The 15,971-nt window shown below is 34.2% G+C and overlaps 1 protein-coding gene across 1 annotated transcript in view; it reads right to left on the reverse strand.

The window, feature by feature from the left end:
* LOC126744788 (peroxidase) overlaps positions 1–9,123 on the reverse strand; it is an 80,215-nt gene extending 71,092 nt beyond the window's left edge. Inside the window, exon 1 of the mRNA XM_050452345.1 lies at positions 8,939–9,123. Coding sequence (XP_050308302.1) covers positions 8,939–8,952 — 14 coding nt within the window. The 5' untranslated portion in view covers positions 8,953–9,123. The remainder of the gene's footprint in view (positions 1–8,938) is intronic.
* Positions 9,124–15,971: the final 6,848 nt, after the last annotated feature.

Below are 15,971 nucleotides of genomic sequence, written 5' to 3' on the forward strand. Positions count from 1 at the left end.
ATATAATAGTTGTTTTGGTCTTAAACCTATTCATCCAGAAGTTTGAAAACTAGTCCAGGATTTTGTGGACATGGTAACGTGCCACCTTAATTTCATAACTATTGAAATCCTTGATTATCCATAGGTAATCCAATGAAACACTAACCATTTTATTAATTAACAACCATTCTACAGCTTGTAATCTTTGTTCTTACTTTTGTCATTCCGAAGTGTCTAAGTTATTTAGGTTGAAACTGATGCGTTACTATGATATGTATTTCTAGAACAGCCAAAATATTTTCAAGATCAAAAAAAATCATTTTAATAATCAATATTCACTCTCAAAATTATCTCTTTATTTCCAGTTAATCCATTCAGTAGTATAAGTATTATTCAGTAGTATCAAGTATTCAAGTTATCCATCACTTGTTTTAGAAATGACGCCTTACTACGCTATTTTTACAAAATTCAAAATACCTCTAACTCAAAATTTACCTAGGTAAACGCGTATTAATGTCAAATTTGGCAAGGCACAACTTATGAGATAACTCCTAGACTTCAAAATAAAAACTAAGCTCGTTAGAGTTAATCGAAAAGCATAGTGTGGATCTGATCACAATTTACTTAAAGAGTCACTACTAGTTACATTTAAAGATCAGTCAACCATGAAATGAAGATGAAAGTTTAATGACAGGGAGGTATAATCTATAAAGCCTTGAAAATGAGTCTACGCAGTTTCTAAATCGAATAACGCTAAACTTAAAATCAAACAGCGTTTGTTGCTCCTTACTAATTAATACATATGTATAACGAAATCATTAAAGCTCTTGACGAAGTAGCAATGGAAGCCCTTGTGAGAAAGAAGAAAGATATGTACAATAAAGGGTTAGCAACAAAGGGCATTAACGTTTGTTAACAGTACAACGGTTTAAACAATGAGATGTAGAATAAAGTCTGTCTTAACGTAGAATATTTTTTAGGTAACGCTAGAAGTAAAGAAGATGGGAAAACAATTAAAGGTAATAGAATAGATGGTAAAGAATGCAGTAAGAAGAAACTGAAATAACACCAGACGAGATCAAAAAAGATGCTAACAGAATGAAAAATACGAAGACTCCAGAACGGAGGGTAGTGCCCATAGAACTAATTAAAAGTGACCCTGACAAACTATTTCAGCTATTTGCTTACCTTGCTTACCTTTAATTTATCCTTGGGAGGCTAAGGTTTACCCCCAGAACGGAAAACTGTATATATCAGTAATCTATACAAGAACAAAGGCGATAGAAAGGATGTACGAAGTATAACTGACTCAATTTGTTGGTTAAAAGCCGAATTGAAGACGGTGAAGATCAGAGTTGCTTTCGTACTGGTGTTCTGTCTAAAACCAATAATAGAAAAGCGTTTAAAACACAATATGGAGATTTAATTGGTATTTATTGACCTTCAAATAGCCTATGATAGTGTACCATTAGCCAAGTAGTAGCAAGTGCTACAAGATAAGAGAATTCCACCGATGTGCGTTAATGCCGTGAGGGCATTATACGAAGATGACTAGTTCAATAAAGATTGGACAAAAAGTGACAGAGGAGATAAAAGTGACCAAAGGACCTTGCCCTCTTTAAGATTTATTTGGAGGGGAAAAAATGTGAACCTATATGAACCAATTGGAGAACATAAGCTGTACAGCATGAATTTTGAGAATGATCAAGTAATATTTGCAGAAAATCTAGGTGATGTTCAATGTTAAACGAAAAATAGACGAATAATACACCAAGTGCGGCTTATCAATGAACCCATCAAAAACAGAGTATGCAGTGCTGGGACGAGAAGGAAGGTATTTAGAACTAAGAGACACATAAATCGGTAATACTGACAGCTATAAATATCGCGGTGTAAGCATTAAAACATGATAGTTGGAACACAAAGGAAAAGCAAGCTAGAATTGGACAAGGAAATTCAGCAATACGTCAAGTAACAAAGTATGAAATAGTGTATGAAATAGTATATGAAATAATAATATAGAAAAGTATTATAGAGGGTATTGCTACATATGGTTAAGAGCTTTGGATAATAAATAGGAAAGACGCTTTTAAAATAAAAGCAATGGAAATCAGCTGCTGGCTAGATGTTGCCAACGAATCAGAAAAGACAGAATAAAGAATACTGTAATCAGAGAGCCATAATGGAAAGTATAGAATGCAAAAGACTGAAATGATCTGGCTATGTCAAAAGGATGAATGATCAACGATGTCCAAATGGTGAATGCTACAATGAATTACCAGCAACTGCAAAAAGAGGGGTAGACCAAGAAGATCATGAAGAGAAGAAGTAAACTTTGCCATGGAAGATAGATAGATAATAATACAACAACCACATGAGTGGAAAGATTGGCGACAGCCATAACATTCTGTTTGTTATATATACTTGTGAAATTTGACGATTCGTCTCTCTCTCTCTCTCTATTGGCTTTTGGCCTTCCTTTGTATAAAATTAGCCATTCTTATATTAAGGTCTTTTGAGACAGCAAATTAAATCGCGTCGGAAAAGTTCTTTGTCCACTGTTTTGTCTCTCCTCGGTCAGGGCTCGCACTGCTGTGTAGCAGATATTCCTTGAATCTGTCTTTGCTTAGCTTAGACCACTATTTAGGCAACATACAGTTTCAAGTTATTTGTGAATAGATTCAGTATAGTTATCATTTGACTGGTAGGTTCGCAAAGGAGTGAATGTGCTGAAATCAGTGTGGCTAAATTTTCGTTAGTTGCTAATTGCTGATACAGGCTAGGGTTAATATTTGTAGATTCAAGAGGGACATTTTTCAAAGATTTCAGATTTCTTTGACTTTGCTTTGGCTAGTTTGAGATTCAGATTTCTTAGAGCTTCTGCAAGTTTTTCCAGTGCTTTGTTCATTGTACCTATACTATACTTAATAATAAATGTTGGTCCATGTAATGTTCTACTGCTGTCTAATACGAATGACTCTCGGTTGTGGTGTAGTTCAAATATGAGATTTGCAAGGTCCTGTTTGATGCCCGTGTCAATCAGAAGTTATCATAGATAGCTGATATGTCTAGAAACATTTCATGGAGCCCATTTCATGACATGCCGTTTTTAAGTCTTTTTCTCTTCCTGATCAAGTTTTCCGAAGTTTGAGGCTTATTGCTCTAAAACCATTTGCAATTAGTGAATTTTTCCCTGGCTTCAGCATAAGGTAGAGTAAGGTTTTTTGCCATTGCATTGGCACTTCCCTTTTCTCGAGGCTTTAACTGAACACTACTACTAGAGTATTTTTGGCCTTAGTTAGATCATGGAGTATGTTGAAGTATGTAGATATTGTCGTGGCCTGGTGCAGAATTGATTTGTAAAGCATGACTTAGCTTTAGGAGTGACGCGAATCAATGAAATTTGGCAAGGCGCATTTATGACATTTTGCCGATTTATTTGTCTAAAGTGACGAGCGGAACGACGTAACACCAAAGAAAATGAAATGTATATAATTTATTTTATTACTTTATAATTTTATGGTAAATTGATTTAAATTGTATTTTTACGTGTCAATAGAAGCACAATTTATGGGGTTTGCACTCGGATATGTTCGTATCAATGTCAAATTTGGCAAATATAATATTTGGCGATTCATTTGGATTGAGTTAGGAATCCATTCTGATCCGAGTTTTTCAATTGTCATCTGTCGGAAGTGACAGTTTCGCAGGTCAAAAGAGCGGAACGACGTAACAGCAAATAACTCTCTTAAACGTTATAAGTTATTTTAATACAAACCAAAATACCTATTCGCAACATTGTCAAGGATAAAACTAAAATATTTTTTTCACCAATATTTACTCTACAAATCGTTATCTTACCCCCATTTTATCAGAAATCCTTAAGTAATCCAGGTTAGTACGTTGTTTTTATAAATGCCAAAATATATACGACTTTCCAAAAATATTAGACTCCAAAATCAATTTATCAATCAATAGTCACTCTACAAATCGTATTGTGTAAAGGATAAAGCTATCCAGTTTTTATAGAAAATGTATGTTTATGAACCCATTTCCACAAACATCGAATATATCTCGAAAAGTATGTAAGATAATTAAATGAAAGCAAAAAGAGTTTTAAAGGTACAGACATTTTTCTTTATTCGAAACAAATCATTCAGAGAGCCCTGGAGGAAACAATGGCAGTAAAGGTTAATGGAATACCCATTAACAATATCCAGTATACAGATGATACCATACTTATTGCCCAAACAATAGAAGAATTACAGAGCTTGGTGAATCAATTACTGACAAGCAGCGATCAAGGTGGACTTACCTTAAATATGAAAAAGGGCAAATTTATGACCATTACAAAGTCAGGTAAGCAACAGGAAAATCTATAGATCAACTTAGGAACAACAGTCAATGAACGGAATGAGTGCAATGAAGAAATTAAATAAAGAACTGGACAAGCCAGAACCGCATTTAACAGAATGACAAATGTGTAGTGTAGAGATCTTGACTTACAAGGAAAAGTCAATATATTGAGGTATTACATTTTCTCGATTTTCGGGTATTCCATACATCCTGGACGTCATATAAAAGCATCTTAAGAATAAGTTGGATGGACGTGGTAACAAATGAGGAGGTACTGTGAGGAATGAGAAAGGGAAAGGAAATATTGGACATAATTAAAATTAAGAAGCTGCAATATGTACGAGAAATATGTATTGTTGCAAAATATTCTGCAAGAAAAAAGAAGCAGAGGAAGAAGACGCATTTCCTGGTTAAATAACTTTAGAAAATAGTACATCTGTTATCAGTTTCGTTAAGTTGTTAAGAGCTGCAGAATCAAAAGTCGCAATAGCAATGACGATAACCAATTTTCTAAGAGGAGACTTAAAGAAGAAGCAGTTTTTCACTAATTTAGGTTTGTCCAGAAAGGATTATATACCAAGTTTTTATGAAAACCAAAATATCTGCGACACTGTGAAGCCATTACGTTGGCTTCAAAATGAATATAATATGAAGAAAACCGACATTTGCAAGATATCTTGAATGATTAAATGCCTTGAAGCTTATTTCAATATTAAAATAAACTAAATTCTATTATTATCACTTTGTCTTCTCTACATAAGAGTCTTCATATTAATATTAAAAATTCTAGTTTCTTATTAGTCAAGAAATTAAATTATTTTCAACTAACATTCAATTGTAGGGAAATACAAACAAAATTGGAAATTTTATTTTTTATACTGGTACTATAATAAAAAGTCCTGAATTGCTATTGGTTAAGAAACACATTGATTTTGGTCTAATTTCACTGTCATCTGTCATTATTCTAAGACTGTCAAAGAAGCATCAAATTGGTTATTGCTTATGATTGGTTATTAATAAAAATTAATTATGAAAAATGCAAGTTTTTTATTGATTTTGTATTATTGTTTTCGTTAACTCTTATCTGTCATTAAATCATGTCAAGGCAGCAATAATTTTTTTTAGGGTTCGTTATAATAAGAACTATTCCAAAATAACTATACTCGCCGGCACAAAATTCCGCCACCCTGAAATATTGGCCATGTTTGATATTTTATAAATTTTTTATTTTTTATCAGATTTTCACGATTTTGCCATCAGTTTTTAGATACATTTGTTGTGATTTTTTTAAATTATTTTGCAAAGTAGCATTTTTCGATTAGGCTATATTATACAGGAGTAAAACAAACTGTTGTTTTTTCTCGTAATTTCAAAAGACACTGTAGGAAAATTAAGGCGGATTATTCTGTTTTCATACTGTTCCTTGTAATCTTTGATGTATTCTAAACATTTCGATTTTTGATTCATTCCATTATCTCATTTCTGCTGCGAGCTGCAAATTTTTTATTAAAACGCTGATTTGAAGCCTATTTTTAGATAATTAATGTCAAGTTTTCGGTTAAAAATTATCGACGTTGGCTAAGGACGCAATTAATGTCACATAAAGTTTGACAGTGTCACTTTTATAATTTGTTGTGTGTCAATATGGTATTAACTCCAGCAAACGTGGGTAGAATTGTTGCGTTAATAGAGGATGGCCGTAGCAAAAGTTATGTCGCCCGTACTCTGAGATTTCCGCGATCTACAGTTCGAGATGCCTGGAATAGGTATTTACAGACGGGAATTTTTACTAGACAACAAGGCTCTGGCAGAAGAAGAATGACCACTGCAGCTGATGATCACTTTGTCACCATTAGTTCTTTAAGAGATCGAAGATCTACTGCTGTGTGTCTAAAAAATGACTTGCGAATACTTCATGGAGTAAGTGTAAGTGAAAGAATGATACGTAGAAGATTAGCAAAAGCTGGACTTTAATTACGAAGGCCAACAAGATGTCCACAATTACTTCCTTGGCATCGACAACACCGACTAAGGTTTGCAAGATCGCATTTTGAGTGGACTCTAGAACAGCGGGCAAACGTACTATTCACAGATGAATCCAGGGTTTGTTTAAGGATGCCGGATGGTCGTGAGCGGGTATACAGACGTAGAAATAAAAGATATGCTGACTGCACCATTTCAGAACAAATCTCATATCGTGGCGGTTCAGTCATGATTTGGGCAGGTATTTTTCCGAAGCACGCACCAATCTTGTATTTATTGAAAGTGGAGCTCTAACCGCCCACCGTTACATTGAGGAAATCCTTCAAGAAGTTGTTGTCCTATTTGCTCCATTCATTGGGAACCAATTTACATTAATGCATGATAATGTTAGACCTCACGTTGCACATGTAGTGAGCGAATATCTGGATGAAGTTGGACTTCCAAGATTGGAATGGCCCGCATGTAGCCCGGATCTCAACCCAATAGAACATCTTTGGGATCAACTTAAAAGGGCCGTTCGTCGTCGTCCTGTATCACAATCACAAACCTTGCAAGACTTACGACTAGCGCTGATCGAAAAATATGACTTTTATAAAAGGTAAAAAACACGAAATCTACAGCATCACAAATATTTTTTTTCCGTTACTTTATTTATGTAATCGTCTCTTTTTAAGGCAAGTAAGCATGATCCCTTATCGGCTTTTGTGAAAACTATATCGTTGTCCCTCATTTTCTTTTTTATAGATCTTAATATTTTGTTGTTGTTTTGATTTAATCTATGTTTATTGTTAAGGAAACAATTTTGATTTAAAAAGGAAATTATTCTTGCTCTTCAAATGTTCTTATTTGATATATCCGTTGACTGTACAGCATTTTCAGCCTCTACAGCCAATGTTTCCCTAACACATCGGTCGGTTCTAGTAGGATGATTAAATTTTAAATTGTTGTTAAGAAATTTTAATTCGACTTTAGAAAAAGAAACACCACTAAAGTTCATAAATCTATCGTGAAAAACATGACTAAAATTACTTTTGCGATATTCGTGGAAATCATTGAGTCTAAGTGAAGTTATATATTTGTTTTTAAGGTTACTAAGTTCTTTGTGAAATCTATTAAAAGTAGTAGAGCCGAAAGTTGTTACTTCATCTCTGAATTTACAATCCAAATAAATAAATTCCGCATAATGTAATACGTTGTTAAGTTTGAAAAATAAAAACTTTACTTAATTTTAGATTGACATTGTTTAAGTCCCTGTAGTGGTCTTTGATTTCTTCTTTCAACCATGATTTTCTAGCCCGGTCTAAGGTTTTTCTACCTGCGTGAGTCCTTGTTTTGCATCGCAAAGAAACGAAATTTGGCGTAAGGTGAAAAAGCAAGCATTGTTGAATAAACCATATCTTCAGTAGGTAATTCTTCCTTGAGATAAGGATTTTTCTGGTAGAGGCGGATGAGTGAAGCTTGATTAGCATTATTTAATTCGAAAAATTCATCCATTATCCCAAAGATGCTGGTCATACACTTTTATAAAAGGTAAAAAACACGAAATCTACAGCATCACAAATAATTTGTGTCATTCGATGCGGCGAAGACTGCAAGCTGTTATTGCTGCGAGAGGAGGAAATACACGCTATTAAAATTGTTTTTTTTTAATTAACTTTTTGATATACCTAGTGTTTGTTTCTTCTAATAAAAATACGCTTCAAATCAGCGTTTTAATAACAAATTTGCAGCTTGCAGCAGAAATGAGATAATGGAATGAATCAAAAATCGAAATGTTTAGAATACATCAAAGATTACAAGGAATAGTATGTAAACAGAATTATCCACCTTAATTTTCCTACGGGGTCTTTTGAAATTACGAGAAAAAACAACAGTTTGTTTAACTCCTGTATAATATAGCCTAATCGAAAAATGCTACTTTGCAAAATGATTTTAAAAAATCAAAACAAATGTATCTATAAACTGATGGCAAAATCGTGAGAATCTGATAAAAAATAAAAAATTTATTAAACAACAAACTTGGCCAATATTTCAGGGTGGCGGAATTTTGTGCCAGTGAGTATATTTTTTAAATTTATTTATTTTTTCACGAATTCGATTTTTAATTAAATGCCAATACGAAATTAATTTTCTGTCAATTGTCTGTATCAATTATATTATGAAACTTCCAAGGAAACCTTTTTTCTTAGCATGGTAAGGCAGCGTTTTTTCTTAAGACTGATTTATAGTTAAAAATCCTGGTTAGGAAATAAATAATTAAATAAATAATCTGTCATTTTTCGTTACTCTCAAAATGCCTTTCTTTTTTCTTTTTAAATAATCTTGCATAAGAAAGGAAAAAATTGAAAAAATCATAATGGGGAAAATTTTTTTGGGAAATTTTATTAAATACAAATAATATTACTCTCCGAATAAAAAAATCGAGGGTTTTTCACTAAAAAAAATTAAAGTTTGATCATAAAGGCTAAAAATAGCCGCGAAACATGAAATGAATATTTTTTGGCAATTTTTCCTTATAAGTATTTTGGCAACAACATAAGTCTTTCTAAAATATACTTTAAACCATTGACTTCTATAATAAATACTTCCTTTATTCAATATAAAAAATTGCCCAACTTACCTCCAACAAACCATCTTGGAACCTCTTCAATTACACAATTTACCGTAATCACGTATCGAAATCGGCCATTCAATAAAGATTAGTCATTCAAAGCACGACCGTAACAGTTTTCTTTTTAAATTCACCGCCAAAAAATAAAATAGTTGATAACTGGTATGCGTTTAACAGTCGACTGTTAAACCACCCGCCGAAGAAATTAAAGAAACAACCAGCAGAAGCAGAAGAAACCCCTCTGAAAAAAGGGGGGACAAAATATCGATCATGGTCTTGTTGTTCCTTTCAATGGGTTGCGAAAATTTAACTACGTGATCTAAATGTTATTTTAAATTTGGTCCAGTTTTTTTTTGGGTTGGTTCGGTAGTCATTTATTTGTTTAATAAACCTTCTCTCTCTCGTATATCTGATGATTTATGTAAGACGGTATTCAATGGAGCCGTTATGTAATGTAAATGAGACGAAGATTGTTGTTCATGATGATCAAACGGTAGACGATGATGGGATTGCATATTGAACTGGTGGTTTTACTTTTACAGGATTATTATCAAGAGGTCAAGTTATGTGCCTAAGATCAGACAGTCAAATGAGTGAAAGTGAATAACATAAGATTTTTGCATAAAGTTGTTGAATCTCGCCATTTAACTTGACTAGATGACATGTGAACCAGTTGTGGGAGAATAGCATCCAATAATTTTTTGGGAATATTCATCCATTTGGTGATCAGCCACGTCTTCAGATTCCTTCAGGTTTCCTCTGTACAATAAGCCCATCTATTTGCCTACTTCGACTGATATGTCCAAAAATTAAAGAATTCGAGAGTACACGATACTAAGACTAACGTTTTGAGGGACGTATTTCTTATAGAACCGAAAGATTTGTTCTATTTGTGAGCCAGAGCACTACACTCTAGAAACAAGGACTATCAATTTTTTGATCGCCATCTTATTTCGTCATCACATCCCCAGGGATTATGGGTCCAAGACAGAATTAACCGTTGCCAACTTCACAATGTCCAAATCATTTCTTAGCTCCTTCCATTAGCTTTATTCTATCTAGACCTTCAATTAAAGCAAAATCAAATGAATTGGGAGTTTTTACTTAGTATTCTCTTTCATTGTAAGCCCTACTGCTTTTAAATTTCCTTTTCTTTTTCTTGTTCTTCTTCTTCAACCTAACTGTCTTCATTCTCCTTTGACTACTGCTATTCCTATCCTTCTTAAGTCACTCAATCAACCTTTCTTCATCAGGACCTTCAATTGGATGAAAGTCAATTGACTTGCAAGTTTCTACTTTGTGATGTTTTATTCATTATAAGTACTACTCCATTCCATAGAGTTTATAGATTATAGCTGAATTTTAATAAATAAGACCTCAAGCTACATTCATGATCAAATATCATATTTTACTATTTTAGACTAAATAAACTTAAAGTGTAGCACAATTAATGACAACAGTCCGAGTTTCAGGATGATATTATGTTTTCTATCAATGATCAAAAGTTTGATTTTATTATAATGTATGGTTAGGCCGTAAAGAGTACTAACTTCTTCAAGTCTTCTCAGGAGTTCCAGAATTTCTCTCTCTCTCTCGTAAAAAGCCATCAAGGTCGTATCATCGGCAAACCTTAAGTTAGACAATTTTGAGCCGCCAATATTTACTTAATCTTGTCAGTCCTCTAGAACCTGTCTTAATTATAATGAATTCACTATAGATAGTTAAAAAAAAGGCCAGTCACACCCTGCTTGCATCAGACAGACATTTATCAACTCTAACCCATGCAAAATTGTTATTATATAATTGTTATATAAGATATACCAGATGGTCTAAGACACTCATTAACAATAGAATAGATCAGAGCTTTACCCATTCTACGTTATCAAAAGCTTTGCCATAATTGATAAACATAAATAATCAATTCAATGGGATCTCTTTCCACTTCTCAATGATTTGTCTAATATTCAAAATTCGCTCCCTAGTGCCTCTTCCTCTTTTGAATCCAGCTTGTTCAAGGGATATCTGCTATAGATAGATATCGTGTTCCAAATAAGATCGAAGAATATACAGGAAGACTTTGCTGGTATGAGATATCAAGGCAAGTAGTCTATAGTTATCACAGTTATTGGTTTTATGAAGTAGAACCAAAACGAATGTTCTCCAGTCAACTGACCATTAACCAGTCCTCTATATTCCTTGAAATAACTAATGTATTGTTCTCAAGCCTTTCTGTCTATAGATCTTAGTGCCTGGACTATTATAGCATCAGTTCCAGGTTCTAATATCCGGTTAAAATTGGATGGTGCTGTTTTTACGATTTTTAAAATAGTCATTTTCAGTGTACAGATTCATACAATATCGATGCCAGACCACAATCACCTGAACTAGACTTCTCCTCAATCTCTTTAATTTTGGATAAGAAGTTTGTTTTTCTGGAACAAGTTTATGGTAGCATTAGAGTTAAAATGAGATTATATGTTTCTACATCTTTCCTATAGGTCTCTTCGGCACAATCAATAAATTTGCTTTGTATACTCTTTATATTTAGTTATTTTGGCTTTTGCATGTAGATTCGAAGCTTTCAATGATTTTCGTTGCTATATCACATCTGTAATACATCTTCTAAATGATTGTCACGCAATATCTGGATTTATGGGAGCTCGATTCAGTAGCATCATCTGCTCTATTTTGTCTAACCTGAATCTGGTAGGATGCTATATCAGTGATCTTGAGTAGTGTGTATGGTTCTCTGATATTTTTTAAAAGATTTTTGAAAGATGCACATAAAGAGTTGATAGTTGAAGCTGCCAATTATCTAAACAACACTAAATTAAACGTTCACCAGTTCCCAATCTGCCCGCTTATATAATCCTTCAGTATTGTGCTACCAACTTTGTAATTAAAATCGCCCATCAAAATAGTGATCTTCCTATTCGGAATGGCTTGCAAAGCATCTTCCAGATTCCTATAGAATGTTTGTTCAGTATCATCTGATGTGATACATGTAAGTGCATAGATCTGTACTAAATGAAGGCCTAGGCAACGCCCACGTATAGTGTTCGAAAAATTCTTTAGATACCAGAAACTAACGTTACCCGAATAACACGTAATGTTTTTTCCAGAAGATGTAAAATATCCAGTAATTTTAGAAGCGCAGAAATATCTCTCAATAGTTTCCAACATGCCCGACTTTAAAAGAAGACCTCTCAGATTCCATGTTGCAAGACTCCTGATCAGAAGGATGGAGGACATTTCTGGTCTGCTACCAGATTTTAGCATGGGCAGTCTCTCCGTCTTGTAGTTTTCCAAGGACCTGGAGCCTGTACGAAGTCTTCATGGCATCGAATTCTATAACAAGGTCCAAGGGCAGAAGGTTGAATATGAAAAGAGGTTAAACGATTGATGAGTAAGTAGATTCAGTAGTGTAGGATCTGAGGGAAGAGACTCCAAATGATTCTGAAATTTCTCTTACGGGCCCAAAGCCACAGGTGGTCTTTTTGATTGTATTATCTGCATCATCGTTTCAGGAGAGTTTAAAATCCAGAATCAGCTCCAGGTCTCTCATATACAGGGTGGTTCAGAACTATGGAATCAAACTATGGGATCTGCTGCATTTATTTTTACCTTTTGTACATGATACCATAACAACAATTGTTTAAAATCAACGCTTATCAATGTCAATTCTCAATGTCATGTTTAAAAATTGTATAGCCTACAATTCTTAAACATTTATTGCTAATCGAAAACTTTAACAATCAAGAATTGGCGGATATGCGTTTGACATACGAAGCAACAAACTGCAATGCACGAGCAACATCGCGGTTGTATTATGAACGTTATCCCGAACGACAGCATCCTGGATACAAAAAGTTTATTGCGGTTCATCGGCGGCTCGCTGAGACAGGCATGTTTAAGACTAAGATGCATGATACTGGTGTTGCTCGAACCGTAAGAACGGACGAATTTGAAGAAGAGGTGCTTTAGCGAGTTGCCGATGAACCATCAAATAGCACACGTGACGTCACTAAGAATATGAATACGAGCAACGCTTCTGTCTGGCCGGTACTACACGAGCAACAACTCCATCCTTACCACTTCCAGAAGGTTCAAGGTATGACTGCAACAGGACCTATTTATCTGCGTTTCTTGGAGGAAGTTCTCCCAGAACTCCTTGAAAATGTTCCACTAAACGTTAGACAGCAAATGTGGTTTCAGCATGATGGAGCGCCGGCTCACTTTCCTGTACAAGTACGCGAGTATTTGGCTCAGCGGTTTGGGCACCGTTGGATTGCCAGAGGTGGAGCAGTTTCTTGGCCTCCTAGGTCACCCGATTTAACGTCGCTCGATTTTTTCTTGTGGGGACATGTAAAATCTTTAGTCTACGAAACTCCAGTAGAATCAGAGCTAGACTTAATTGGACGAATAACAGCATCATTTGAAATCATTCAAAACGAGGATCAAATTTTTAGTGTAGTCCGCCGAAATCATGTGTTAAATCGGTGTATTGAGGTTGGAGGAAGACATTTTGAACAATTGTTGTGATGGTATCATATACAAAAGGTAAAAATAAATGCATCAAATCCTATTTAGGTAATTAATTTTTTTTTTAAATTTAAACGCGTTTTAGGGCCGTAGTGACACATTTCCGGACATGGGTTCTTATACTCAAATGGATTCTACTGTTGCACTAAACAACCCCTAGAAGTTTGATCCCATAGTTCTGAAACACCCTGTATACAATGGTTGGTATTCTCTTAGAGGTGGTTCTCCCCGATATGCAAAGGTCTTACCATGGAGCCTGTATTATGGGGCCGTTCTCTCTCAGTCCAAGGACTAACAGGTCGCCAGCGTAAATCTGCATGTCCAGGTCTGCCCTCTTACAAGAACAAACTAATAGAGTAATTCGGCAGATACATAGAGCTTCGAAAGTATGGCCTCAATCCATTTGACAACATCGGGTTCTGAGTCACATCTCTCAAGTGCTAGGCAAAGTTACTGCGAAGGAAATATTATCAAATGCCGTTTCGATATCTAGAAATGTACACAAGTTAATCCTTTCCATTTAACAAAGCGCTTTTCATATTTCTTACGAAGTGGTATAGGATCGGATCCTTGGTGTAGTCAATCTAGTATGAAAATTCTTATACGTGCAATGGTATTTCAATTAAGATGTATTTCTTTCAGTATCAATCAGTTAGCTCTTCTATTTTCTTTAGCAGAAAACTGGTAAAATAGTCCAGATCTGTGCAGCCATTTGTTCTTGGTATCAGAATAAAGATCACTTTTACCTCTCATCATTACTTTAGGACATAGCCCTGGATAAGTTAGGGAATAAGTCCTACTACACTTGACGATAAGTAACAGCTTTGTATGAATTACAAAAGAAAAATTTCAGTTTTTCTTGCCAATTTATTCTACTAAGATTTGTTACCATAAATATCAATAGAATCTAACAGAATTTTCTAATTTTCCAACAGATTTTCTAGGGTTTTCATCTAAAAAAGAAATAAATTGCTTAATGCTTTTCAAGCATCTTATAGAATACTTTAGGAAAATTTAATTTTCATAAACTTTCAGCTGAACCTCTAATTGAAAAACAATCTACTAATGGACCTAAGGACATTTTTATGGAGATGTATCCCCAGCATCTGAGTCTGATCTTGAAAAACATCGAAAAACTTTTCTCGTCTTTGTCATATCTTATCTTTAAAATAAGCTATATAACATATTCTTTTCTTAGATTATTAAGATTAGTTCTATCTTCTTCTTAGTAATAATTTTGTGGTAGGTAGCAGTCTCATTAAAGTAATGAATATAAGTAAATGGAACCTGTAGCACAATATATTAGCAGCTATTTATCCTTACTTGTTTCATTCTAATAGGATCTGCTTCTTTTTAGTCTCATGTTTGATTCTTATAATTTGTTGGTCCTATACTTTCTTTTTTCTTAATCATATACTAGATAGCACCATCTCATTCAGTTCATTTTCCAAGTTGTTGATCAGAAGAACACTAATCCCTACAGCTAAATTTTTTTATATGGCCTAGTCAAAACTATTAAATTTCCTTCCTTCGATAAAAACTTCTTTACCTTGACAAGGCCACAATTCAAATCTAAATTCCTGATAGTTTTTATATCCATCATCTTAATATTCCATAAGGCAAATTAACTTTAATTGGCAGTCGATAATTTAAATGTCATTTTTAATAAGTTATTTGGGTTAAGTTATCATAAATGTAAGTATAAATTATAAAAAGTTGTTGGCATTTTGTAACTTTTGCATAAATTGGAGTATAAACTGGTTTCTTCAGTTGATCACAAAAATTCGACGTTATCATACGTCATCAGATATGCGTAGGAACAAACCATAAAAAACACGTTGACACCCTGTAACTCGGTTATTATAAATTTTAGAATAAGGCAAATTTGAATCGAAATATTTTGACTTTTTGTATCTTCTTAGCCTAACATAGCATTATAGGATATATATAGATGACTTGCTTATAATAGCTCAAAGCATTTACCAACAGGCGCACATTAGAGGGACCTCTAGTTTCCTCGACGTTTCTGTGTTAGGGTAGGACGTATAAGTTCCTCTGTTGTGGAAACTATAGTTGTTTACTACGATCTACACCAAAGTGGTGCTATCAACCACTATGTATGCAGCTCTGAAGTTTAGTCTTAAGACACTGCAAATTATAGGAAGACAGAAGCTAAGTAAAATCCAAAGAATAGCTTTTCTGAATATAAAAGGAGTAATGGAAAGTACGCCCACAGGATCCATGGAGGTCCTAATGGACTTACCGTCACTTTATTTACAAAAAGAATCATAAGCTATCCGACACATAATCGGCGCTTATGAGGCACTGTGTCACAGAATGCATGACACACTAGACCAAGAAGAACTAACTACCCCAACAGCAAAAGACGTCTAAAAAAAATATATTGAAGTGAGCATAATAAGTCTATTACATAGATAAGAAGAGAAAAACCTCTTACCTTGTAGACAATTTAATGAGGACTTTTTAATTTAAACTGACA

Source organism: Anthonomus grandis, chromosome 14 (assembly GCF_022605725.1).
Source record: "Anthonomus grandis grandis chromosome 14, icAntGran1.3, whole genome shotgun sequence".
NCBI lineage: Eukaryota > Metazoa > Arthropoda > Insecta > Coleoptera > Curculionidae > Anthonomus > Anthonomus grandis.